Source organism: Hyla sarda, chromosome 1 (assembly GCF_029499605.1).
Source record: "Hyla sarda isolate aHylSar1 chromosome 1, aHylSar1.hap1, whole genome shotgun sequence".
Lineage (NCBI taxonomy): Eukaryota > Metazoa > Chordata > Amphibia > Anura > Hylidae > Hyla > Hyla sarda.
The window spans coordinates 403,797,609-403,825,056 of NC_079189.1; the positions used below are offsets into that span (position 1 = coordinate 403,797,609).

Consider the following 27,448-nt stretch of genomic DNA (forward strand, 5'->3'; position numbering starts at 1 on the left):
GCAGGGTTTTCTAATTGTTAACAATTGGCAGCTAAATGTTGCAGATCAGCAGCAATTCAAGGGTGAAATTGTTTCCCAGAAACCTGCTGGAGCTGTTGTAACTCCGCCTGGCCGCCAGGGTGTGCTGTAGCCGAGACTCCCACCTTAGTCCTGCACTCCAGCTTTTAACAGACTAACTAGAAGGGAGAAGGAGAGCTAGTGGAATTATGGCTGAAGGGGGAGCGGAAACAGAAGCAGAAGTGAGGAGTAGACTGCAGGTAAGTGTGGGGGAGCTCGGGGTCTACAGGACGGCCATCTCTCCTAGTGGGAATGGGCGCTGCGTAGTGTCGCTGTCTCCTCACATGCTCCAGTTCTTATGACTTGTGTGCACGGGTTCCAGGCTGCCCCTATAATGGCTGTCTATACAGTGTGCGAGTAGTGTATGCAGTGCACAGGGCAGGACTGGCGTGCCCCGATACAAAGTTTATTACTCCGTTTACTGTCACTTCTCCTTGGTGCCTGTTGCTATAGCAACCCCGACTGTCGGCGTCGGTCTGTAGCCAGGACTGGGCAGGGAGGCTTGTGGGGCTGGAGCCTGGGCACACACTACAGCCTGCCAGCTGCCTTGTGTAGGAGCAGTGCCAGGCATGGCGCCCTAGCAACAAGTCAGGACTGGGAGCTGCCATCTGACCAGCTGCCATAGGCTACTAGGGGTTGTCTGGGAGATCTTGCTGCCACCCCAGTGTGCCCAGCAGGGCCTGCAATGATTACAGTATGTACATTGTTTACATGATCTTGCCTCCGCAGGTTCTGCTGTAATGTATGGCGCATGCCCACTCAGCCCACAGAGCCAGGGAAAGCTATTCAGGGGCATTAGAGTGACGGAGTGTGTAAGGTTTCCTTTTATGTTCTGCCTGTACACAATTTCTAAAAATCTTGGAAAATCCTTAAAGGGGAAACAGGAGCTAATTTCTTCCAGAAACAGCACCCCACTTGCCCTCTGGTTGTGTGTGATATTACAACTTTGCTCCATTCACTGTAATACCAGACAAGACATGAACGCTCTGTGACAAGTATACCCCTCACAGAGCGTTCGTGGGCTTAAAAGCTAAGCCCACACAATAGCGGCGGGAGCCAGCTGTCATACATAACCGAGGTCCAGCTGCAACTGTCAGGAGAGGAGTTCGGATCCTTACAGTTAAATAATACCTGTCACTAAATAAAGTTTTCTAAACTAACTCAGGCTATGTTCCCTAACTATTCAAACACCCCCCCCCCCTTTGTCCTCCGAGCACAGCACTCTCACCTGTCCGAAATCGTGAGTCCGAAATCAATGCAAAAGGTCAGGGACCCCTAGGGAGACCCCTAGTGGCTGCATTTTCAAAATGTAAAAAGACATACAAGGAAGCATTATTATTTTTTTTTATTTTTATGAAATCCTATTAGAAAGTTTGTTTAATATGGAATGATTTATAACATATACTTTTTTTTTTTTTTTTTTTTGATGATGACAGGTACTCTTTAACCCTGTGGATCTGCAGTGAGACTGCCGCAGATAGAGTGCAGACAGGGGGAGGGGTCTCTCCCTGTCACCCATGACATACCCTGCAATGCAATTTGCTGGGTTCCAATGGTTGGCCGAATCATGGCCTCAGTCTGCCAGCTACAGAAGCCTGGGAGGTCCAGCCACAGGCTGAATGTCAGTGTATACTGACCTTTATATTATGCTACAGTACAGATGTACTGCAGCATAGTATAACAGCATATTTGATTATGTTTCTAAACCCAAGAAAAATAATCAAAAGGTAATATGTATCACAAAATGTTACCAATAAAAAGTACAGGTTGTCCCACAAAAATAAGCCCTCACACAACCCAGCCAGCCTGAAAACTTTAATGTTATGGCTGTCAGAATATGGCAACACAAAAAAAGTAAAAAAAAAAAAAATGTAAGTGGTTTTGTTGTCAAAAGAAAATCATTAAAAAAAAAGATTTTTATATAGATATATGCTTTCCTGTAGCACCCCATTAAGCCTTCCAGTACTTATCAGCTGCCATATACTACAGAGGAAGTTGTATAGTTCTTTTCTGTCTGATCAGTGCTCTCTGCTGACACCTCTGTCCGTGTCAGGAACTGTCCAGAGCAGGAACAAATCCCCATAGCAAACCTCTCCTGCTCTGGACAGTTTCTGACATGGACAGAGGTGGCTGCAGAGAGCACTGTGGTCAGACTGGAAAGAACTACACAACTTGTGTAGCATACAGCAGCTAAGTACTGGAAGGATTAAGATTTTTAAATAGAAGTAATTTACAACTGTTTTAAGTAATTTTCCTCTGGTTTACCCCTTTAAAGCGTCCTGAAGTTATTAGCACTTAAAGGAGAACCTGTTGGTACAGGCTGGTGGTGATAATGATACATTCCTTTCCCAGATCCGTGGCCCTGGTTGTCTGTTATCGTCCTCATTCTGGCGGCAGGCTCCTGCTGTGCTTAAAGCCTGATGCCAGAATAAGGAGGAAAAAAGCGAACAGGAGCATGGATCGGGAAAAGGTAAGTATTGTTATCAGTGTCATCTGCACGACATGCCTATACTAACAGGTTAGTACGGGTGACACTGATGACAGATTCCCTTTAAAGCGGGAGAGGTCAAATTTGAAAAAATGGATCTTGATCCTTAAGACCAAAATAGAAACAGATTAAGAAAGAACATGTTTCAGTATCTGGTTTTTAATCTGTAAAAACAAATTTAGGGGGCAAGTTCCCTTATAAATCTAGGAATACATGGTGACATGGGTCACACAGGCAATGATTGCTATTATGCTCCCTGAAAAGCTCTGTATTGGCACTGATGCAAGTTATTGGGATCATTTTGTGGCCCCTGCCATAACTTACATTAGCCGCGATGCAGCAGAATCATTGATCTTTGACCTTGTAACATTGTTTTTTGTTAAGGTGGGGTTCACAGTGCATTATTTCGGTGAGTCCAAGCTTTATCATGGATCCTCTTAAAACATGGATGCTGACCTATACTGTGATGCGCTGTAGTGGTGCTGTTTGATGGGCTCAGTAGCGTGGTCTGCTGCGCTCTTGAGTTCAGCAAATAAAATGTATTAGTGAAAATCGGTCTGAACTTAGTCACCAGCTGACTGTGTTTGGGCCACTGAAATGAATGGGGGCATGCTGCAGTGGGTCACAGTATACGTTGGCATCACTGCTTTGAAGGGATCTGACTTTTGGCTTAGACGCATTGCATTAGTGCAGTGTGAACCCAGCTTAATCAGTAGAATGTATATCTTACTTGTAACAGCCACTTACTTTATTGCAGGAACTAGTAGATAAACTTTATCATTTTCGGGACCACTATTTTGAAAGTCACAGTGTTGAAGATGCTATACGGAAACAGTATGATGTGAAGGAAGAAATGGAGCAAACCATTGCTTTAATGGATGAGACTGATGGTAAAACAGCATAGTAATCCTTCTGTACTATGTCTCCTTTTTGTTACTAATGGTCCTCGCTATTTATTTTGTGTCTATTTTTCCTTATTTGTAGATGCCTGGAAGAACAAGGCCTTCTTTTTAATGCTAAAGGGGAAGGCTCTTAATGTGACCCCCAACTATTGCCCAGAATCTGAAGAAGTGCTTTCTAAGGCAGTTAAACTGGACCCAGGACTAGTAGAAGCTTGGAATCAGCTTGGAGAAGTATACTGGAAGAAAATGGATGTGACAGCTGCAAAGACTTGCTTCATGGGTGCTCTGAATCATGTAGGCATTAACAAAGCGTGCATGAATGTGTGCTAGCTTGTAGTGATCTTTTATCTTCATTCCTGCAGATGTAAATACTATTTTTATTTAATTTTCCTTTTGAAGTGTAAGAACAAAGTCTCTCTGCGAAACCTCTCAATGGTGATGAGGCAACAGCGCTCACAAGATGCAGATGAAAATTCTCGAAATATTATGGATAGTGTAAAGCAAGCTAAGCAAGCTGTTCAGATGGACACAAGAGATGGCACCTCCTGGTGTAAGTATTATGCCTATACTCTTTTTTACTTTCCAATAAAAAAGTATTTACATTCTCATGGTCATAGTTATGTCCCAGACTGTACTGTAGTCCCTCATGTTTCATGGGCCTCAGGTCACAATACTTTCCTTTGCTTGTCCATTAAAACTGAAAGACCACCTTCAGTTTTTAGCATTGTTTTGCAGCCAATGTGATTGGTTGGGCATTTAACTAGTTAAATAGGTCATGACATGTATGCTCTCGCTGGCTATGTAGTAGTGCCTCTCTGGGGTACGGTATTAGTCAAAATCATTCAACCTAGTGTGGTTTATTTGAAAAACGTGCAAGCTTACAGTCAGATTAGAAAAATATAAAAAGCTCAATATAGCTGATATATCGAGTGGATTCTCCAAATTCAGCACAAAATGGAACAAGATAAAAAAAAATGTCTGCGGTTTGTTTATATGGTTTTCAGCATATTTAAATCAACTTATCTTGTGGTTTGGGGTCAATAGAAGTGTATGCCTTGGAGTTTTAGGCATGAACACCTTCAACATTTAGTCAATATAGAAAAAGCAGGAAGCCTGGCACCAGTAGTATAGGACTCAATGGGTATATATATATTCCTTATATGTAGGATCACCATAGGAAGTAATATGCTTGCTAAGGATGGTGCTCACACAATGCGGTATAGTCCATATAATGTAGATGAAAGAAGAGGAATGAATGGGAGCAACTCACCCAAGAGGAGGTGGCAAAGTCTTTATTTTATTGCATATCGTGCAGACATAGGTACAAACCACGGGGGGCAGATGTCACAGTGGGGGAGTAGAAGACAGCGGCGGGCCACGGTCCGTATCGTGCTTTCAAAGCACTTTGTCAGGCCCCATTTAGTATACGGCTTTTATGTGCAATGGAAAACCTTAGAGCCATCTGCCAGCAAATCTTGCTTTCCGTCACTCCATGGTTTTTGACCACATGCCTTCTCAGGAATCTGGCCTCAAACTATGACTGCTTCCTCTTTCTGCCACATCCAGGTAGCATAGTCAGTGACCACGTGTCTATAACTTTTATCATCTAATAAATGGGACTCTTGCACTGCGTCTTCTGAGCTGGATCTCTGTTATTCCATTATTGATCAGGTGCTGGGCCAGCATCATTCAAGTCTTTGAGAGGATCACATAGGGGTGATATAAACATTGCTTTGCTGTTTATCTTACAAGAAATTGTACAGTGGTCCCTCAACATACGATGGTAATTCGTTCCAAACGAGCCATGGTATGTTGAGGGATTCGTGCAATGTTAAGTATAGGAAGCTGTACTCACCTGTCGCCGCCACTCCGGACCGCATTCCGCCGCTCCCGATGGTGTCCCCGCCGCTCCCGATGGTGATCCTGGGCCTCCGCTGGGCTCTCCTGGTCTTTTCCGGTCCTCTGCTGGGCTCTCCTGGTCTTCTCTGGTCCTCCGCTGTCTTCCGCAAGGCCTTACTGGGCCTGCGTAGCGATGTCATTACGCCGCTGCTTACACCGTTCCTATTGGATGACGGGACGGCGTGCGCAACAGCATAGTGACGTCACCGGAGAGGGCCGAGAAGACACCGGAGGCCCAGCGCTGGACCCGGAGGGCACTCCGGAGCATCGTGTAGAGGTAAGTAATACTTACCGCACCACACGGGGGAACATTAAGCTGCTATCCGGCAGCAGCTTAAACATTTTGCGCTGCCGGATAGCACTTAATGCGATGGCCCCGACATAAAAAAAGCTCTGAGAGGCCATCGTATGTCGATTTGATCATATGTCGGGGCCATCGTAGGTCGGGGGGGTCACTGTATATGAAAACACTGGAATCCACAGTAAACCTTCATGGCCACCATAGACTTGGAAGATTCCTATTACCATGTACACATTCATCCTTCTCATCAAAAGTTTGAGAGTTTTGGTTCAGCTTAAGATGAAGTTAATTTATCACCAATATCAACCTCTCCCATTTGGCTTCTCTCGGGCCCTTGGGTCTTTATGAAATTGGTTGAAGAGATGGCCTCCTACATAACTAGGAACATTCTCCTGATACCCAGGACAATTTTATCATTGTGGCTATGTCAGCACATGTTCTTAATACTCTTGTTTCAAAGTTGAAATATAAACTACAAGAAAACAATTTTGGGGGTGCAGTGTTAATGTTGGGAGTATTACCTCCTGTACCACAGTGGTAAGATGGGCACTGAAGTCTAGACAAAAATTCAAAAGTAAAGAAACAGTCCCTTTTCTATGGTGGACAGAGCTAGGGAACTTAAAGGTTGGTGGTCCATGAGATCTATAGTCAACATCACAACACAAGTCTTTAGGGTTGGAGAGCACATTGTGGAGATTCCTTACTTCAGGCAGATGGCCAACTCTGTTTCTACAAGCCTTGTCAAATGTATAGCCCTACCCAAAAAAAAATAACCTAAAGGGCAAAGACAAGACTCCCTAGTTTCTTAAGGGGTACCTATCATCAAAACTTTTTATATATTAAAGATTGATTCCTAATGAATAACTTTCTGATTGCTTTTAATTAAAAATGTTGCATCCTTTCATGTGGTAGTTTAAGTTTAAAAAATCCACCACTAGGGTTCTCCCTAGCAGTCCTGGCCACAAGCATTTCTTTTGATTTCGGACTCATGGCATGAGTCCGAAATCACACTGCAGCCAGGACACGTACAAGCTCAGCGCAGCTTCCCGTCTATCAGACAGGCGGGAGCGAGCGCTATGCTGGCACTTCAGCTCCTACTACTGCCATTTCCATAGCGCACTCCTGGGCCGGCCGCCCACCTTTTTGTTATTTTACTGCAGCAGGCATGGAAACTCTGTCCTCTGATCTTCAGAGCTGCTGTGCCTGCCCTTTTCTAATACATCAGCTGACGTTATGCTTACCGGGCCACTCCCCCCTCCCTCTCTCTGACATCCGGCAGAATGAGCAGTTTGGGTCATAGTAAAAAATATATTTTGGGTGGTTTTTAACAACAAAAAAAAGCAGGGATAGTGTCAGTCATGGACAGCTGTGAGGAGGGATTAGGGAAAGTTTAGTTGTTAGGTACGCTTTAATCAGCACTTTATCCCAGAAAGAATGGTCCTTTAAAGGGGCACTCCTGTCCTGAGACATCTTATCCCCTATCCAAAGTATAGGGGATAAGATGTCTCACCGCGGGGGTCCCGCTGCTGGGGACCCCTGCAATCTTGTATTCGCCTCCAACCTGTTTGAACTGCACGCCGCGGTGCCAGCTCACAAACAGCTGGGTGGCGACCACGGGGCCGGAGTATTGTGATATCACGACTCCACCCCTGTGTGACGTCACCCCAGACGGACAATACTCTGGCCTCGTGGTCACCACCGCGGTGTGCAGCTCAAACAGGTGGGTGGCGACCCCTGCGGTGAGACATCTTATCCCCTATCCTTTGGATAGGGGACAAGATGTCTCAGGGCCGGAGTACCCCTTTAAGCCCTGCAGTATTTTAGCTGATCATAAAGTGGGTCTCCCTTCAGGGCAAAAATGTTTGTAACCAGAGAGAACTTTTTTTTATTTTTTTCCCTCTCCCCGAATACAAGGGACTGCACCACAATTATAAATTCATTTCCCCAGCACTGAAGCAGAGAAAAGGGTTGTGCTTTTTTATCAATTTGTCTAATAAACAAGGTAATAGGAGGAAAAGGTTGAAAAGGTGTTTATTCATGAGTCTGAGAGCTCTGTCTCAGTAACAAAGGAACTTTCAACAGAGTATAAAATAAACAGGGCAACTCACCAACTGCGTCTTCTTCAAACTTCTTTATTCAAGAACCATAACCAAATAGTGCAAGACAAGGGTGGAAGGTAGAATCGGGGGGGGGGGATGTAGTTTGGGGCTACGGTGCCATTTCGCATAGTATGCTTCAACTGGCCAACGATGTCATCACGTTGGATACACATTTAAATATCCCTCCCCTCTGTTGATACGGTAACCCTCAAACAAGAGGTAAGTGCAATAAAACATGTTAAAACCAACTGTAGAACTAGGATATTATAATAATGCACGGAGTTCAGTTTGTTCGTTTAAACCAAGAGGTCCCATAGCTTCTAAACGTAGAATCCATCTAGTTTCTTTTCTTAATAGAATTTTGTCTTCACACCATTGTAGCAGACCGGCAAACTGGAAACCACACTTATTACCAGAGTGAAACTCATTCATATGATGTATAAATCTGGTGGCTCCTATGCCGGTTCTGAGGGATCTCACAATTCCTGTGAAAAAGGGGATGTTTGGTTTTCCCTATATAAAAGTAATTACATTTACATATCAGTGCATAGACTACATGAGAGGAACGACAAGTGATACATTGTTTTAGAGTGATCTCATTCCCTGCCAATTTTGATTACTCTTTGTTTCATATTCAGCTAACAGAATAAGCACGAGCCGCAGTTATAATCCCCTTTTAGGTCTCTATTCAGACAGCCAATTAGAACTATTTGCATTAATATTCTTTTTTTAGATGTTCCCCCAATTGTTCTATTTTTCCGATATGTAATTATAGGTTTTTCGAATACAGCTTCTGCTATGTCTGTGTCCTCTTGCAAAATTATGCCAATTGTTGTAAATAGCTTTCTTTATAATAAATAATATTTAGCAGAGTATTAGTGAATGAAAATACAAACCGCTTGTTCGTTCTTTTTTTCTTTGTTCTCAGCAGAGTATTTCCTGCAGTGACAATTAAATCTCTTGGGTATTCCCTTTTGTTCTAGTCTCATTTGTAACTCGGCAGCCTGTTTTAGAAAAATATCCTGACTACTATTAATGCGTTTTAGCCTGACTAGTTGACTATAGGGTATGCTATTTTTTACTTGGGGTAGATGGGATGATTGAAAGTGTAAAATGGCCTTTTTTGCAATGGATTTTCTGAAACCTGATGTTCTGACCTCATCATTTGATAATATCAATCTGTACGTCCAAAAATTCAAAATTTTGGTCACCAAAGACGTGAGTAAAAAACATATTGATCTCATTTACTTGATTTAAATCTACAAAGGCAGAAAATTCTTCTTTTGTCCCATCCCAGACAACAAACAGGTCATCTACATATCTGAGAAAAAGTTTGATCTTACCAATGAAAGGATTTTGAGAAGTAAATACCCATTTGTCTTCCAGTATGGCGAGGAAAATATTTGTGTAGGCACATGAGGTAGGTGACCCCCCCCCCCCCCCCATGGCCGTGCCACGGGTCTGTTTTTACCATTCCCCGCCATACTGGAAGACATTATTACACAAAAGTGAGCGCTTCTGTGTTGAATTCTATAAATTCAGGGGATTTTCCTGTTCTCTGCAATATAGTGGCCATCGCCTGTACACCCGCATCCAAAGGGATGCTCTCCACATCCACCGAACACCGCTTGTATCCAGGCTGCCAATGAAAATTGAGGATTTGAATCAAATCTCCGGTGTCTCTTAAATACGACGGCAATTCTCGGAGCAAAGGTGAAATAAGCCAGTCAATATAACTCGACAAAAATTGTCGGTGACCCAATCCCCGAGACCATAGGATATCCCCGGGGGCTGGGTCACCGACTTATGAACTTTGGGCAAAATATACCACCTAGGCCTTTTAACCCTTCTAGGGAGGAGACTCTTCGCTGTTCTCTTGCTGACGACTTACTGAAATTTACGGAGTAGTGTTCTCGGGTTATTAATTATCTGAGGGCAGGGGTCTTTCCCTGATTTCATGTATGTAGTGGTGTCCACTAACTGTCTAAGGGCTTCAGCATTGTACTCGGCAGTCTCTGTTGGAAGTTACACATGGGACTAATTGTCAGACAGGGAACACCACCTGGCGCAAATCAGCTAACAGAGGTACTGACATACTGACGCTATCATATAGGTAGCAGTGTCGAGTGTTTTCTATGTTTAACTGAGGAAACCCAGTAACAAAGGACTTGCTTAGCCAGGGCCCAGTAGTTCACACTCTGGATCCCCACCTGTATTTTAAAGGGTTGGCCACCTTAAACCCCTTAAGTACAAAGCCCATTTTGACCTTAAGAGGACAGCCAATTTTATATTTGCGTTTTCGTTTTTTCCTCCTCTCCTAAAATTCATAACTCTTTTATATTTCCATTACCAGACGCATATGAGGGCTTGTTTTTTGTGTGACCAGAAGTACTTTGTAAATTCATCACTTATTTTACTATAAAATGCATGGTAAACTCAAAAAATAATTTTGGGTAAGTACATTTTTAAATGAAAATCATAATTTTGCTAATTTGGGGCGTTTTCGCGCTGTACACTCTGTGGTAAAAATGACATGTTTTCTTTATTCTCTGGGTCAATACAATTAAAGTGATACCCATGGTTACATACATTTCTATTATTGTACTGCTTTCAAAAAATCTCAAACTTTTTTTTTTCATCAGTATGTTTGTTTAAAATTGCCCTATTTTGGCCACCTCTAACTTTCTTATTTTTCCGTATTCTGGGATTTATGAGGGCTCTTTGTGCCATGATCTGTAGTTTGTTTTGTTACCACATTTGCATATATGTGACTTTTTGATGGCTTTTTATAAAAAAAAATAAATTGCAGTTTGATGTGACAAAAAAGCAGAAATTTTAGAATTTTTATTTTATTATAGTTCACACCGTTCGCAGTAGGGGATCATTAACATTATATTTTTATAGTTCGTACATTTACGCACGCAACGGTACCAAATGTGTTTTTTTTTGTTTTTTTTAATGCTTTTTTATATTAAAGGACAACTACAGCGGTATGACACTTATCCCCTATCCACAGGATAGGGGATAAGTGTTTGATTGCGGGGAGTCCGACCGCTGGGACCCCCCCGCGATCTCCCTAACGGGGCGCCGCCATAAGTGCTCATGGTGAGCGCTAAGGCGTGTAGCGTCGACCTAGAGGTCGACGGTGACGCCCCGTCTCCTCCCCGTCCCCATACAGTTCTATGGGAGCGACGGGGAGGCATGAACGCTGCCTCCCCGCCTCTCCCATAGAGATGTATGGAGGAGGCGTGCCGGCTGCAACATCATGCTGCGGCCGGCACGCCCCCTGCACGGGAGAGCCGCGGCCCCGTACAGGAGATCACAGGGGTCCCAGCGGTCGGACCCCCCCGCGATCAAACTCTTATCCCCTATCCTGTGGATAGGGGTAAGTGTTAATCACGCTGCAGATGTCCTTTAATATGGGGAGAAGGGGGGATTTTAAAACTTTATTGGGGGAGGGGCTTTTTCATTTAAATTATTATTATTTTTTTTTTTTTACTTTATTTTTTTTTTTTTTACATTTATTTTACACCTTTTTCGTCCCCGTAGATTCAGTGCTGTGCATAGGGCCAGGGACCGCTGGATTCGGACAGAGGCAGGTGAGGGGACCTCCATCCACCATCTCAGCTTATTTGATCCCCCGTGGCAGTGCCACGGGCGATCAGATAAGCCATTATAAGTGCCGCACCGCCACAGATACTGTGATCTGTATTGATCACGGCATCTGAGGGGTTAATGGCAGGACCGCAGCTCCTGAAAGCCGCTGGGAATGAAGCTTGTGTCACAGCTGCGCCGTAAATGTACGGCGCTGTGCGCTAAGTGACACTATGCAGCGCTGTACATTTATGGCGCGTGTCCTTAAGGGGTTAAAGAGGCACTGTCATTATGAAAAACGTTTTAAATATTTTTTAGTACTACTGATTACTTTTTTAAATATACATTTATTTAAAAAAAAAGTAAATTTTTACAAAAAAATTTAAATAGCCGCCACGTGGGGTCATCTATCTTTATGCAGATGGACTACTCTGTATTTTGCAGGATAACAGTGGTAAAGTGTGTTTGTATCCAGTATAGGAGATCACCATTGCACCACTACAGTCTTCAGCTGTTCCTAAACTACAACTCCTATGATAGAGGTTGTAGTTTAGCAACAGCTGGGGGTACAATCTTTGTAAAACTGTTTTAGAGCTGTGTATTCTCCTCCAGCTGTGTGCCTCCAGCTCTTGCAAAACTACAGACAAAGGATGTTTGGGCATGCTGGGAGATGTAGTTTTGCAACAGCTAAAGGTAACACTGCTCTAACACAGTGCATTATAAACACCGCAGCTCCAGCTATTGAAATACTACAACTCCCAGCATGCTGGAACAGCCAAAGCTTTCTGACTCCTGAATGACAAAGAAGCTGATCATACATTGAGGAGTCTGTGAAAGCTGAATGACACACATAGTGACAACTATGTTGATTAGCATCCAGCTTTTAGGGACAGATAGAAAATGTATACATAAAATCTACTGTGCAGTGATTTGCAGACTACCAGGCTGCTTACCGAGCAGATGAGGAATAGAGACGGACAAGCCTCCTCCACAAGGCAAGAACACTAAGCAAGGGAACTACATATAAACACTTTTTGTTAGGGATATATAGGTCCAGGAAACATAATTATATGTACATGATCAGGATTAGGTACTGAGTAACATACAGTGACCCCCCCCCGACCTACGATGGCCCCGACATACGATCATTTCAACATACGATGGCCTCTCAGAGACCATCGCATGTTGAAGGCAGCATTAGCATACGATGCTTTTGTATGTCAGGGCCATCGCATAAACGGCTATCCGGCAGCGCAGACTGCTTCAGCTGCCACTGGATAGTCGTTTACGATGCCCCGTGTGGTCCGCTGACAATCACTCGCCTGTCCTCGGGGCTCCGGATCGTCCTCTTCGGGATCCCCTGCATCGTCGGCGCGCTCAATCGTCGTCGTCGCTGCGCACGCCGTCCTGTCATCCAATAGGAGCGGCGTGCGTAGCAACGTGATGGCGGTGACGGAGAGCGAGGATGCTGGGGAAGCAGAGGCCTTGCCGGAGTGTCGGACGCGGCGACAGCGATGGAAGGCGACATCCCGGGCAGCGGTGAGTACAACTTCCTCTACCAGTGGTCTTCAACCTGCGGACCTCCAGATGTTGCAAAACTACAACTCCCAGCATGCCCGGACGGTCGTTGGCTGTCCGGGCATGCTGGGTGTTGTAGTTTAGCAACATCTGGAGGTCCGCAGGTTATAGACCACTGTCCTATACATTACATTGCACGGATCCCTCAACTTACAATGGTTTCAACAAACAATGGTCCGTTTGGAACGGATTGCTGTTCAGTGATGGCAGTTGCTCTTATGGTGTGCTGTCATGACATAAGTTCCTGTAGATCAGAAATGAACCTTAAACTAAAAAGTGGTTTAAAAAAATACCGAGTTGGTCCCATTGCCAATGCCAGACATCGCTGATCAAGCCAATGTCCAGCATTAAGCCTTCAAAGTTGATTGCAGCGTCTTAAAGTCCCAAATTTAGCATGCCCGGAGCTCAGGACAGCTGTTAGGGCCACCACAACAAAATCATGGGGTCCCAATCAGTTGAGTTTGCAATCAAAAGATTGCATGTAACATTCCCCTATGGGGACTAAATAAAATGGTCAATAAAATGTTAACAAAAAATGTTTTCATTTGAATAAGCTCTTTTCCTAATAAGTTTGAATCCACCCCCCCCTTTCCCCCTCTTTCAAATAAAATTTAAACAAAAAGTAAATGTGATATCACCAAGTGCATAAATGTCAGCTATTAAAATATAACATTAATGAAATTGTGCGGACAATGGCGTAAACCCTTTAAAAAAAAAATATTTTTTTTTTGGTGTAAAAAAAAAAATAAATAAAAAAAAGTCTAATCAAAACAAAAATGGGACAGCTAAAAACTACAGATCACGGCACAAAAAAACTAGCCTTAATACATCCCTGTATACAGAAAATCGATTTTTTTTTTTTTTTTTTTTTTTTTTTATAGGGGTCAGAATAGATTTTTAAAAGTTGAAAAAAATAAAACAATACCTATATAAGTTGGGTATCCCTGTAATCCTGTGGAACTGAATAAAGATAAAAAATTTTACCAAAAAGTGCACTGCATAGAAACAAAGCCCCTAAAATTTGCAAAATGGTAGGGTTTTTTTTTTTCTCTTTAATTTTGCGTCACAAATTTTATTGTGTCAATAAAAATTACAATTGGTGGGGCAAAAAACAAGCCCCCGTATGGGTGGACAATTGAAAGCGAGGAGGGCGAAGCAGGTAAAGCGAAAGTGCAAAAATGAAAAATTCCTTCATCCTTAAAGGGGCAATCCGGCCCTAGACATCTTATTGCGGGGGTCCTGCCACTGGGTATCCTCACAATCTTTCCTGCAGCACCCACTTGTCATCAGCCTCATGGAGCAAAATCTTTGTCTGACTCGCGAAACACTGGCTGGAGTATTGTGACGTCACGGCTACACCCCGGGGCGTAATGTCACGAGGCGGTGGAGCCGTGACGTCACGATACTCCAGGTGGTGTATTGCGAGTCAGACACAGATTTTTTTACTCCAGTCCGTGAGTCATCAGACATGGAGAGATCTTTGTTCCGTGAGGCTGATGACAAGTGGGTGCTGCAGCGGTGGGGCCCCCTCGCAATCAGACATCTTATCCCCTATCCTTTGAATAGGGGATAAGTTGTCTAGGGCTAGAGTACCCCTTTAAAGGGGTACTCCGGTGGAAAACCATTTTTTTTTTTTTTTTATCAACTGGTGCCAGAAAGTTAAACAGATTTGTAAATGACTTCTATTTAAAAATCTTAATCCTTACAGTACTTTTTAGGGGCTATATACTACAGAGGAAATGCTTTACTTCTTAGAGTAGGAGAAAATCCCCATAGCAAACATATGCTGCTCTGGGCAGTTCCTAAAATGGACAGCAGAGGTCAGTAGAGAGCACTGTGGTTGTGACAACAGAGAAATCTAAAAGGTAAAGCATTTCCTCTAGTATACAGACCCTAAAAATTACTGGAAGGATTAAGATTTTTTTTTATTAGAAGTAATTTACATATCTGTTTACCTTTCTGGCACCAGTTGATAAAAAAAAAAAATATGTATATGTGTGTGTGTGTGTGTGTGTGTGTGTGTGTGTATATATATATATATGTATATATATATATATATGTGTATATGTATATGTGTATATATATATATATATATATATATATATATATATATATATATATATATATATATATATATATATATATATATATATATAATATATATAAATATTTCCCACGGGAGTACCCCTTTTTAAGTGTGAGGTTTTAAGATGTTTCCCATAGGGATTTTTGGGTTCCAAATAGGAATCTATGTTCCCATATATTAGTATAATCAGTGTTCCCACAAGCTTTATTAGAAAATTACTAAATTGTAACAAAAAAGAAGAATTTGCACACACTTTAAAATTACACTCAGCTCGGGCCAGTTACATAGCTTTTCTGAGATCTATGATTTTGGGGAGTTATACTCCTCTCTTGCTGATATTTTTTAACTCCCCAAAATCATAGATCTTAGAAAAGCTATGTAACTGGCCCGAGCTGAGTGTAATTTTAAAGTGTGTGCAAATTCTTCTTTTTTTGTTACAATTTAGTAATTTTCTAATAAAGCTTGTGGGAACACTGATTATACTAATATATGGGAACATAGGGATTTTTGGGTTCCAAATAGGAGTCTATGGGAAATATTGATTGACCCCCTCCATATATATTGGTCTGTTTGGGGATAGGTTTTAAGATGTACTACATATTTTCTTGCCTATTTGATGCTCCATTTTCTATTTTCTTTCATTTGCCTTCACAGATATCCTTGGCAATGCCTATCTATCTCTGTTCTTCTGTACTGGGCAAAATCCCAAAATTTCTCAGCAGGCTCTGAATGCATATGTACAGGCGGTAAGTTTTTTGAAAAACACCCTTTTTCACTTCTGCACTAACTATTTATTCTGAGTGAATACCCAGATTGTTCACCTATTTGACTGCTCCAAGAGCGTTTAAGCCAGGGAAAACCTTGTCAGCTACAGAACACCCGACTTGGGTGTTAAATAGGCAGGACTATGGCCCTGAGCACCAGTGTGTGCCTAAAAATAGACCAGGATATAGATCGGGGTCTAGGATAGAAATAGGTGTTTACACTCTGGGCTGGACCCAATTTGGAGAAATGCCACTAGGAGCCACGCTCTCATCTGATTAGGTGGAGAGGCTGTGTATACAAGGGTTAATTCTGTATTTCAAATATAGTAAAACAGACAGTCACACATCCATATACTTTGCTTTTACGCATTATTATAAAACTAACATCAAGTTGTTGGTGTACTTTATGCTCAAAATGTGAAGGCCCTCTTGCCACGTCACAGCCACCTCAATAGAGCAGGTTCCTAACCTAAAATAGCATAGTGCTGGGTGCTGGCCACCACCTCTGACACCAGTGCCCAAGGTGACATGACCCAGTGGTCGATCAGCCCAACTACTGCCTGACCCAGCCCCTGGATCTGGGCAGGAGCATATGGTAGGTGTTCTGTGTGGCGGCCATTGTTGCTGTGGTGCTTTTGTCTTTGAGGTGGCATTGACCAGAGTTTGGTTCTTAGTCGAGCAGCAGTTGGGCTGCCTGGCCCTTAAGTCATTTTCCCCTCCTGTGAGCTTGGTGCCGTGGTGGTTAAGGACTGCCTCAATTCAGGTGAACTCTACGTGACAAGTTATGCTGAAAATGAAAAAGATGACTGTAAAAGTTGTGGATGTGAGACCATGTTTGTCTTTCTATATTTTAATTAATTCTGTGTTAGTTTCTCTCACTTATTTCTGACTTATTGACATTTGATTACAAAGCCTCATTAGTTCATGGACCCAAGGCCACATTGCTCACTATTGTATATCCTCGCTAACCACCTGGCTTTAATATTATAGATTACTTTAAGTTATTAGAGGACAAAAGGAACCCAGTAAACTGCATTAATCTCTCTCTCTCTCTCTCTCTCTCTCTCTCTCTCTCTCTCTCTCTCTCACACACACACTCACACACTCACACACTCACACACACTCACACACACACACACACACACACTGTAAGGTAGATCTCTCTGTCTTATTCTCAGAGAAGGCTTGGGGAGTGTATAAAAGAGAGATGTCGTCATTCTGTGGGCCCTGGAGCACTACAGTGGACTTATCTGGATGTTTATGTGAAACTACTCTCTGTATTTGGTGCTTAGAGCTTTATATATATCGGCCAAGTGTCAAGGAGGTAGGGACGAGCTTCTCAAGTGCCACTGCGGGGCATGCCTTTTTGCTTGCCCTAACCTTACAGCCCCTCAATGACTGAAGTACAGGGCTCAGGTTACAAATAGGGGCTAGTTGGTCAGTGTGAGGAAGTAGACCTGTCTGGCTCAGCCCCGATTCCTTGATACTTGGCTAAGAAACAAAAAGGCAAGTTTGGCACCCACCATCCGCTCCAGGAAAGGTACAGTTTGCTTCTATACCCCAGCAGCTATCCAACAAAGCCTGCAGTTCCTAGCAGCAAATCCAGCATAACCTTTTATGGGTTGAATCTACTCATTCGACCCATAAAGCTGGGGTGGGTAGGTCTTGGGCAACTGGGGTCTTGAAGGCACAAGGGGGAGCAGTACAAGTTGGGGAAAAGCATATGCCCCTTCCTCCTCATCAGTGTTTTTTGCTAAATGGACAGGGATTACCAAGCAGCTTTCTAATATATACCGTATTTATCGGCGTATAACACGCACTTTTAAAACTTAAATTCAAGGCAAAAAGTCTGCCTGCGTGTTATACACCGATAAATCTTTTTGTCACTGATTTAAAGTGGCCGCAGCAGCGGCTGCTTGTTAAGGATTAGCAGCCTGGCCGCGGCCACTTTAAATCAGTGACCAGCGCGTGGTTCCCCCTTTGTTTTTTTTACATTTTCCTTCTTTTCCTCTCTGCTTTTTATTGTATTGTTTTTTTTTTTTCATCTTCGTTACCTAGCCGCGCTCGCCAGGCCAGGTCCGGTGTCGGCTGCGGTCAGTGAAGCCGGATGAGTGATGTCCTCTGCTAGCTCCGCTGCACATAATCAGGGACGTCACTCATTCAATGCTGCTGCCGCTGTGACTATTCTAAGGTGGCTGCGGTTGGGCTGCCAGCGGCGACCACACTGACCAGCGGCGGATGCAGCGAACGATGAGTGACGTCCCTGATGCTGTGCATTCGGCAGAGTACGTCACTCATCCAGCTTCACTGACCGCAGCCCGCAAGACCCGACACCGGACCTGGCCTGCCGAGCACGGCTAGGTAAGGAATATGGGAAAAAAAAAAATATATATATATATATATATATATATATATATATATATATATATATATATATATATATATCAAAGACGGAGGGAAAGGGGATGATGAAAAGGGCGCATGATGTGAGGGGGGCATGATGAGAAGGGGGCATGGTGAGAAGGGGGCGTGGTGAGAAGGGGGCATGATAAGAGAGTGGTGGGGGAATGATAAGACAGTGGGGAATGATGAGAGGGTAAGGGGGGGGGGTGTAAATGTGGCACACGGGCTGATAAAAGGGAAGGAATGATGTGGCACTGGAAGGGGGGACCAAACTGAAGTTCAGGCAAAATCAAAGTTAGAGGGATGATATGGCATTTAGTCTTTCATTTATCTTATATGTATTTTTTATTTTTTTTACTTAAATTTCCCTATTAAAAAGGGGGTGTGTGTTAAACGCCAGTGCGTGTTATACGCCGATTAAATTAGGTGGTTCTACCTCTCACTCTGGCTTGGTGTCATTCGGAAGGTTATTCTGTGGAATTTTAATCAGTATAATTGTCTCTTCATGTAGTTAAAATGTTAGTGATTTCCTGGCATGTTTGAAAAAGCTTCTATTAGAAGTTAAATAGAACAGATATCTTGGGAATAATAATAAAAAACAAACAAACACACAAATACCAAGAACTGATGTTTTAAGGAAAATCATCCGTTGTGAAACAATATTATGTAATTAGAAAAGTAACCTAAATGGTTAAGGAGGCCACCTGAAGTTTTTGTTCCTTGCAGAGATTTCATGAATTCACGTATTCTATTACAAAATCTTTTATCATAGGAGAGGGTGGACAAGACTGCCTCCAGTAATCCTGATCTGCACCTCAACCGAGCAACAGTAAGTTGAAAATCTACAATGGTTATTTATTATCATTTAGACTTTCCCTCATTTTCTTAAAGTAGATGGTTTTAAAAGCCAGGGAGACTAGATGTTTAGTAAGCAGTGGCCAAAATAGGGGTTGGAGGTGTAGTGTTGCATACATGTGTACTGGTTAATGGAATACCTTAGTGTTCAAATAATTTTGCTTATCCAAAACACCCTTTAAGGCACAGAAGGCCTAGGGGGAAGGGGTTAAACCTGACTGGGATAAACCTATATCTAACCTAATGCAAAGAAAAGCAAATAATACAATGGTAGACTAGATGGACCAGGAGGTTTTTTTCTTTCTTTTTTCTCCCCAGCTGGCTATGAAAGAGTTCAATGTGTTTACTTGACCTTCAAATATCCAAGATCTCAATCCAATTGAGTATCTGTGGAATGTAGTGGAAGCTTATTTCTTTTGCTTTTCTACTATTATGTGGCAATGTTACTGTTTTAATTGATCTTGTCTCCTCTTTCAGCAATTTATTATGCATCTCTGCTTTTATTGTAGTACACTTTCTACATTGACAATGTCTGTGTACAGTCATTTGCTTTGCATTGTTCACTTTTGTGGTACCCCTTGTTTTTCTTTTGCTAAACTTGACCCGTTAAGGACACAGACAATTTACATTTTTGTTTTATCCTCGTTGTTTTTTCTTTTAAATAAGATTCTTTAAATGTTCCATCCGCAGCTTGTTTTTATCGGGACCAGTTGAACTTTGTAATGACACCTTTTCATTTTACTATGAAATTCATGGCAACTTTTTTTGGGTTTTATTTTCATACAGGGCATTTTACAGTAGAACTGATACTACCACAATATCAATATTTACATTTTTTTAATTACTGTACTGCGTCAAAATAAAGAAAATCAAGCTTTCTATAACAAAATAAGTATGATTCTATTCTGACCTCTTATCATTTCGTATTTAATATTTTTTTTTCCTGTGATGTGACCAAAAAGCAGCAATTTTAGACATGGGTATTTGTGTTGCACTGTGCCATTTACCTATGGGATCAATAAGGTTTTATTATAATAGCACTTTTACACATACATACAGTATTTTTAAAGAGCACAGTTACCTGGAAGAAGCGGGCTAGTTGGGCCATTGCACCTTGGGGCTAGGGTACACCCCTAGGTGCACCAAACAACTAATTTCCATATATACATTTTTGACAATATCTCTGAAACTGGGGAAGAGAAAATTCAAAGGTAAAGAGGGGTGTAATCGGTGTTACCCACACTATTCCCCAGGCTAGTGCAAGTGATGCTGGTGACTGATTTCCTTTAAAAAGATCTTCTGCAAATGCCCTGGTGCCGGATGCCACAGGACTTCTTCAGAGTCCATGCCTTGAATCAGCCAGAGCTGTTTTGGTTGCACAGTGGGAATCTACATAACCTTAAAACTGCCTTCCCAATATTATGACTGATACATGACTGTACATAACACATTATTATTAATTTTTTTACAATGGATGTTGCATCTCTGGGCCTCAAGGTTTATGCTTCCTGCTTGGAACAAAGTTGGGGTGGGTTCACACTACGTTTTCTCCCATACGGGAGCGCATACGGCAGGGGGGAGCTAAAACCTCGCGCTCCCGTATGCCTTCGTATGCGCTCCCGTATGTCATTCATTTCAATGAGCCGGCCGGAGTGAAATGTTCAGTCCGGTCGGCTCATTTTTGCGCCGTATGCGCTTTCACAACCGGACCTAAAACTGTGGTCAACCACGGTTTGAGGTCCGGTCGTAAAAGCGCATACGGCGCAAAAATGAGCTGACCGAACGTTTCACTCCGGCCGGCTCATTGAAATGAATGACATACGGGAGCGCATACGAAGGCATACGGGAGCGCGAGGTTTTAACTCCCCCCTGCCGTATGCGCTCCCGTATGGGAGAAAACGTAGTGTGAACCCACCCTTGCTCAGCTTTTTAGGCTCCCAAATTTAGTATAAGCAGCCAAACTGGACCCTACCTCAAAGGTGCCAGTTGTGAAAATGGATGATAGGCTCTACAGTATAATTTTTTTTTTTTTTTTTAGCACACTTTAGGTTTGATGCTTTTTTACAGTGGTTGCATGTAAAAATTTTTGTTTTCATTCAGTTGTGCAAGTATGAAGAGAACTATCAAGGAGCACTGGATGGGTTTTCTCGAGCTGCAACTCTGGAGCCTTCTTGGACTGAACCTGTTTTGAGGGAAGAACAGTTACTTGATTACCTGGGCAGGTTGTGTGGCCTTCTCAGCAACAAGGTATCCACCTCCTCCTCCTCCTCCCCCTGAATGCCAGCTGATATTTTGTGGTCAATATAATGACTAGTTAAAATTTTTTGCTATAGGTTTGGATCAAAACTAGAGGTCACTGAATAGATAACGTATGTTTCTCCAGTCTGTTAACCTACCTCCTCTTGTTAAGATAACTCTTGTTCCTTCAGCCTATGTTAGATGAGGTAGGTACATAGGCTGGGAGAACAAGCGTTAATTGGGACAGATAGAGAATAAGGGAGAATGTGGGTGAACGTATAGAATTTTAGGAGTGAAGGAGATAGGTGGAAGATAAGATGTATTATCCAGTTAAATGTAGGAACATTGGATGCATGAGGGCATGTATGTAGTTAGGAAATATTTGTCTTTGCTCAGTTTATACATTTGAGAAGGTCCTGGGTGGAAGTTTGGGTGTAACCTACATGTTTTTATGTTTGGAATGTGACTTATAGAGACCACTACGGGATTACCCATCCAACCCATACCTTGAATTCAGAAAAGCATTAGTTACTGTAACTAGTATTCCATTTTATCTAGAGACTTGTCATTGTTTTGTCTTGCCAATGTGCTTATTTGTCTTTCCTCTTTTCAAATATGTTTTAACAGGGAAAGATCCGTGGAAAACGGCTACAGAACATGCTTAGTAGTTTAACTCCAGGACTCCTAGGCCATTATGGAAGTTCTGGTGGACTCCAATTAAAGACCTTAAGTGCTTTGCAGCCTGGAAAAAACTCTGGTTGTGTGGTGCTTGGGAGGGTCGTATTCAGCCTAGTGCCTGAAGAGCGAGTGCCATTGTGAGTTAAAGCCTTTTAAATGACACAACCATCACACGTACTATGAACAATTTTGTTAGTAGTACAACAATCAAATTGGTAAAACAAGCCAGGGTTGCTCGCAACTGCTTGGTGCCCCCTGACCTTCTGCTCCACATGCCACTAAATAGTACATCCTCTGTATAAATGATGCTGAATAAATCAGCCACATGGCACATTCATTTACAAAGTTACCCCAGAATTATATTTCATGGGGGCTTCGGCAGGTCACCCACTAACTTGATTTACTTGAGACATCTGCTAAATGCCCTAAGTTGAAGGGGTATTCCAGTTTACATAACTTGACTGCTATTGAAAGTATGTATAAAGTAAAAATTATTTTCATATAGTATTACATTTAATATTGGTGTCTCACCTGATTATAAAGCTAGGCTCAATATGTGAGGTTTATAACTTGGAAGCACCATATGAACTGCACATGAGTGGAAACTCGCTCTAACAGGGGAGGAGGACAGCAGCCTGGAATAGATATCAGCAATACATGATGGGGAACTGTAGTCTGCTACCCGCCTGGTCTGCTGCTAATGCCAAGCCCACTCTTGCAACACTAGTGTTGTACTGTTGTTGCAGCCTTTCTCTCCTGAACCCCTTTAAAAGTCTTACCTCTTCTGCTCTCCGTCACTTGTTTCTGCTCTCAACACATCTCAGAAAGTATACCTTCCGAGACAGGGCCAGTTTCTATCATCATGTGTGGGTGAAATCACGCCATGTAAAAATCCAGTAGCTACAGAATGTCTGCAGATATTGGTCATTGTATGCAGGCATGGTTTAGCCTGCACGTGATTATTGGGACTGGCAACCACCCCCACTTGTTTCAGCCACTTTAGAGGGTGCAACTTTGATGACATTGCATTTAAAGGTAAACTGCCAGCGTCAATTCACATTCCAAATGAATGACACTGCTGGATAAATGAAAGGTACCTTGTGTCTCCTTGCCTTATCTGCCTGGGCTCCCATAACACGTAAAATGCTTTTTATTCTCTGCTGTCAGGTGCCAAGAAGGGTTTGCAAGCTCCTAAAGTAAAGCAGGCTGGTATGCCTTCTCGCTTCTGCTCCCATTCCGTCCCTGCTTGATTGACAGTCAGGTAGAAGCCGAGCTTCATTTCCTCATTCCATACCTGCACACAATTTGTATGCACAGCGCGGGAACAAGGCTTGACAACTGCTTGGCACTGGAGCGAGAAGGCATTCTAGTCTGCAGCATTTTGGGGGCTTGGGAATTCCTCTTTGCACAGGAAAATAAAAGCATTTTGTTACCTTTTTATGGAAGGACCGACAGATATACGAAAAGGTACAATATGTCTCCTTGCTCTAATGGCTACCAGCAGTTTGGAATGTGAATTGCAGCTAAAAGATTGCTTTAAAGGAAAACGGTCAGTAAACTCACCCCTGCCCCCTTAACCAGAGGTACTGGCTGGTAGTGTGGGGGATGCTGATCAATTTGCTGCCTACCATGCCTGGATCCGCCCTGCCCTTTCGCCTGTTAGCTTCATTCTTCTGGATATGCAAATGAGCTGCTTATTGGCACAGGTGGGGTTACAAGGCTCCTTCTGGCACTGTGACATCATCGCCGCTGACCTGGCTTATGAATATTCATCCTCTCCTCAGTGGAGTCCAGTACAGAGTGGGGAGGAACAGTCAGAGGGAGGGCATGAATATTCATAAGCTGGGCGGCGCCGCGGACGAGCGGCGCTGATGTCACAGTGCCAGAAGAAGCCTTGTAACCCCGCCCATGCCAGTTAGTAGCTCATTCGCATATCCAGAAAAATAAAGATAATGGGCGAATGACAGGACAGATCCGGCATGGTAGGCAGCAAATTGATCAGTGTTCCCCGCACTACCAGCCAGTACCTCTGGTTAGTGCAGGGGGGGGAGTTTAGTGACAGTTTTCCTTTTAAGTAGTGCCCCTAGTGTAAGCTACAGTGCCCAAGAGGACCAAGGTTTGGGTTTTCAAGCAGGATTGTGTAGGGCAGGTTCACTTTTTACCTGTTCCATCCGATGAAAGGGTGGGGGTGGTGTTTCTTCTGTTAGTTTGATCCCATTGTTGTACTATAGATCTTAAGAAAATAAAAGTGCAACAAAATGTACTTACATTGAACTGTGCTGTAATATTTGATATGAAAGATGTACATGTCCCAAGGGAATGTCGTCCGAAAATTATTAGAAATTTTTTTTTTATATATAAAAATTATCTTGACCTTTTGCAGTTTTTCATCTGCCCACTTAGCCTAATAGGCTGACACTTTGTTTTGAAAAGAATGTTTCAGCAGGGTCCTCCTTATGACAGATGGGATAACAAGGAAAGGTGACACCAGTATATAGATGGGATCAAGCCATTCACTATAGGTGATGGTGAGAGCTCACCTTCTGTGTTTCTAGAAAACTGTCCCATAAAAGCAAAGTAAGTCAGCTTCTGTCTGCTTCCCATGTTGCTGTAAAGCATTCCTCAGGCAAGGCCCTCCCTCTACTAATGTACAAAAAAATGACAGACTATAAAAATGTTTCAGTTCCTGGCTTAAAGAATCGTGTCCTCCTAGAGGTTTTTTGTTTTTGATTTTTTTTTTAAGTCTGTATTTTGATGTCCCTTTGTGTTACTATATATCACTTTGTATAAATAGTAATGTTGTCTTTTGTGGATTTTTGTAGCACATTTGGACTTGTAGATACAGAAGGAACTTGTTATGCAATAATGGTTTACAATATGGTAGAAAGCTGGGGAGTGCTCATTGCAGACTCTGTTACCATCCCTGAACCTCACTTGAAACAGCATAATATTCAACACAAAGGCCAGGTGAGTTATCAGTGGTTTGTAGCCAATCCTTGCATCCGCCATGAGAGGACCAGTAAACTAGCAATTAGGGCTTGTACACATTGTTTTCCGGCAATGCAGCCCGGGCGAAAATCTGCTGGAAGAATGAAATGTCATTCTTTTGGCTGCTCTGGAATCGTGAATTTCCCTGGTGTTTTCTGCCATGGAAATTCTGCAATGTTAACAGTGCAGCAGAATCCTATAAAAAAAAACAATGGGATTCTGCTGCAAACAGAGTTCCGCCACAAATTCAGAGGTGTTGATGGGCCCTAAGGGGGAGATTTATCCAGAGGAAAAATTGCCCATAGCAACCAGTCAGATCGCTTCTTTCATTTTTCAGAGGCCTTCTTAAAAATTAAAGAGGCAATGTAATTGGTTGCTATGGGCGTCCAGTCCCCTGGACAGGTTTTGAGAAATCTTGCATTTTTGTGTTTCCTTCCTCTCCTTTTAAGCGCCTCCTTTTATTTTTCCATCCACAGACCCAAATTAAAGGAGATGTCCATTGCTCACTTTTCTTATTTTATCCATTCCGGGCTGCAAAAGAAAATAAGCTTTCTCTTACCTGCATACGCTCCCCCGGTGCTCCAGTACAGGCGTTCGGTCCCGGGGCTGTATTCTTCTTGCTTTCTGTTAGCCTGAAGCTCCGTGTGACGTGTCGGGCTATCACTGGCCGAGGCGGGACATCGCTGCGGCCGGTGATAGGTTGAAGCTCCGTGTGACGTGACGTGTCGGGCTAACAGGAAGTAAGAAGAATACAGCCTGGGGACCGAATACCTGTACCGGAGCACTGGGGGAGCGTAGGCAGGTAAGAGAAAATTTGTTTTTTCTTTTATTTTTCAGCCCGGAACGGATAAAATAAGAAAAGTGAGCATTGGACATCTCCTTTAAGGCTTGTGTGTGGTGTGTGTTTTTATTTTTATCATAAAATTTTACTGTAAAACTGACATTCTTCTGTGGGTCAATGTGATTAAAATAATATTCATGTTTTTCTTCTTTCTGTACTGCTTTTCAAAATGTCAAACCTTTTTTAAGTATGTTAAAAATTGCCCTATTCTTACCCATTTTCTTTTTCCATATATGTGACTTTTCAAATTTAACTTTTTTTTTCCAATTTTTTTTCTGGGATGTGATCAAAAATCAGCAATTTTGTCCTTTTTGTCTAAAATCATACACAAAAAAAACCTCTAACCTGCCATGTGTTTTCTTTTTTTTTTCTAGTACATTATTTTACTGGAAATTTGTCTAAATCTTTTGTGGCACTATCAATATCACTTTTTTAATATAATATATATTTTTTTTTTCTAAACAGACATTTGTCTTTCAAAGTATACGTGTTGACTCCCCTGTACGGTTGTTGGTGAATGGCAAGCCTCAAGGACCGAGTGCTCAGGCCAGCGCAACAGTGGCTTACAGACCCCAGAGCGAGTAACTTCAGGACAGCGGGATCTAGCCTCAACGCTGTGAATTGGGGACTTAGCAGTTCTAGTTCTGCTTTGATGTCCCTCATGTTCTGTGGTGAAGAATAAACTTTGACAGGGTTATAACACAGACAAAACTTACAAGCTGCACTTATCTGGTACAATACAGTTAGTTTTCTAATGCCTTGTTGCAAGCCTCTTCTCGCATTAAGAGACAATTTAGAGTGGCTTCCTGTAACATGTGCCCACATTCCTTTATTGCTTCATATTTGTACTATTTTCCCAGTCTTTGCTCTTTTGTTTTACCGGCTGTAGTTCTATTTATAATGCAGATTCTGAATTGTGTTTATTTATTTGACAATACTTTGTGTTACCTCCTATTTAGAGGAAGATTAATATTATTTTTTTCTATAAAAATATTAAAATTTACAATTATTTGTTACTTTTTCCTGAATATATTGACTGTAAACGACTATTTAAATGATGTCAAACCATTATTTAAGATTATGAACAGTAAGTAGCAAAGCACTTTGTAATGTTTTTCATATTTGTTTTAATAATGTGTCCAATCACTTTCTAAAGAGACATAATTGAGTACAATATACTGTGTAAGACACTCACTGCACGCTTTATCACAGATTTTTTTTCTGCAAATTGGTTTTGAATCTTTAACATTTATAGCAGAATCTAAAACAAACACATATTGATGCAAACTTCATTGTGGTTTTCATGCGATACATTGCAAAGGGGTAAAAATCTGTGGTCAAAATTCACAACAGAATAACATTGATGTGCTAAATCCACAGAATACCCTTTAATTCATTCAGGAATTTTTTGCTACTCCATCAACTTGTATTAGCCTGTATTTTAAGAGTACTACGCTGGAATGTTTTATCATTCCATTGTGCCCGAGCTGCGAGAAGTAAAAAAATCAAATATTTTTTTTACTCCCTTTCGCTCCCCCAGTGTGCAGATAGCTCTCTTCTGTGGTCTTGGCCTGATCTTCTCCTGCAAACCTTACAGCCCGATGCAACACACTGCAATCGATTTATTGCTGGCCGCAGGGATGTCCCACCTCAACCGGTAATACACTGAGCTCAGTG

General features: G+C 42.3%; 1 protein-coding gene across 2 annotated transcripts; it reads left to right on the forward strand.

Annotated features, from left to right (window-relative positions):
• On the forward strand, window positions 1–27,400 carry TTC5 (tetratricopeptide repeat domain 5). Of its 2 annotated transcripts, none has more exons than XM_056528382.1 (10): window positions 1–257; window positions 3,303–3,435; window positions 3,530–3,741; window positions 3,847–3,997; window positions 15,659–15,750; window positions 18,944–19,000; window positions 21,127–21,273; window positions 21,892–22,079; window positions 24,765–24,909; window positions 26,237–27,399. In XM_056528382.1, exons 1-10 carry the CDS (start codon window positions 207–209, stop codon window positions 26,354–26,356), a joined length of 1,296 nt encoding a protein of 431 aa, XP_056384357.1. In that variant the 5' UTR covers window positions 1–206; the 3' UTR covers window positions 26,357–27,399. The 2 variants fall into 2 exon arrangements, with proteins under 2 accessions (XP_056384357.1, XP_056384362.1); XM_056528387.1 differs by lacking the exon at window positions 1–257 and adding an exon at window positions 498–751 and having other exon boundaries at window positions 26,237–27,400.
• The last annotated feature ends 48 nt before the right edge of the window (window positions 27,401–27,448 follow it).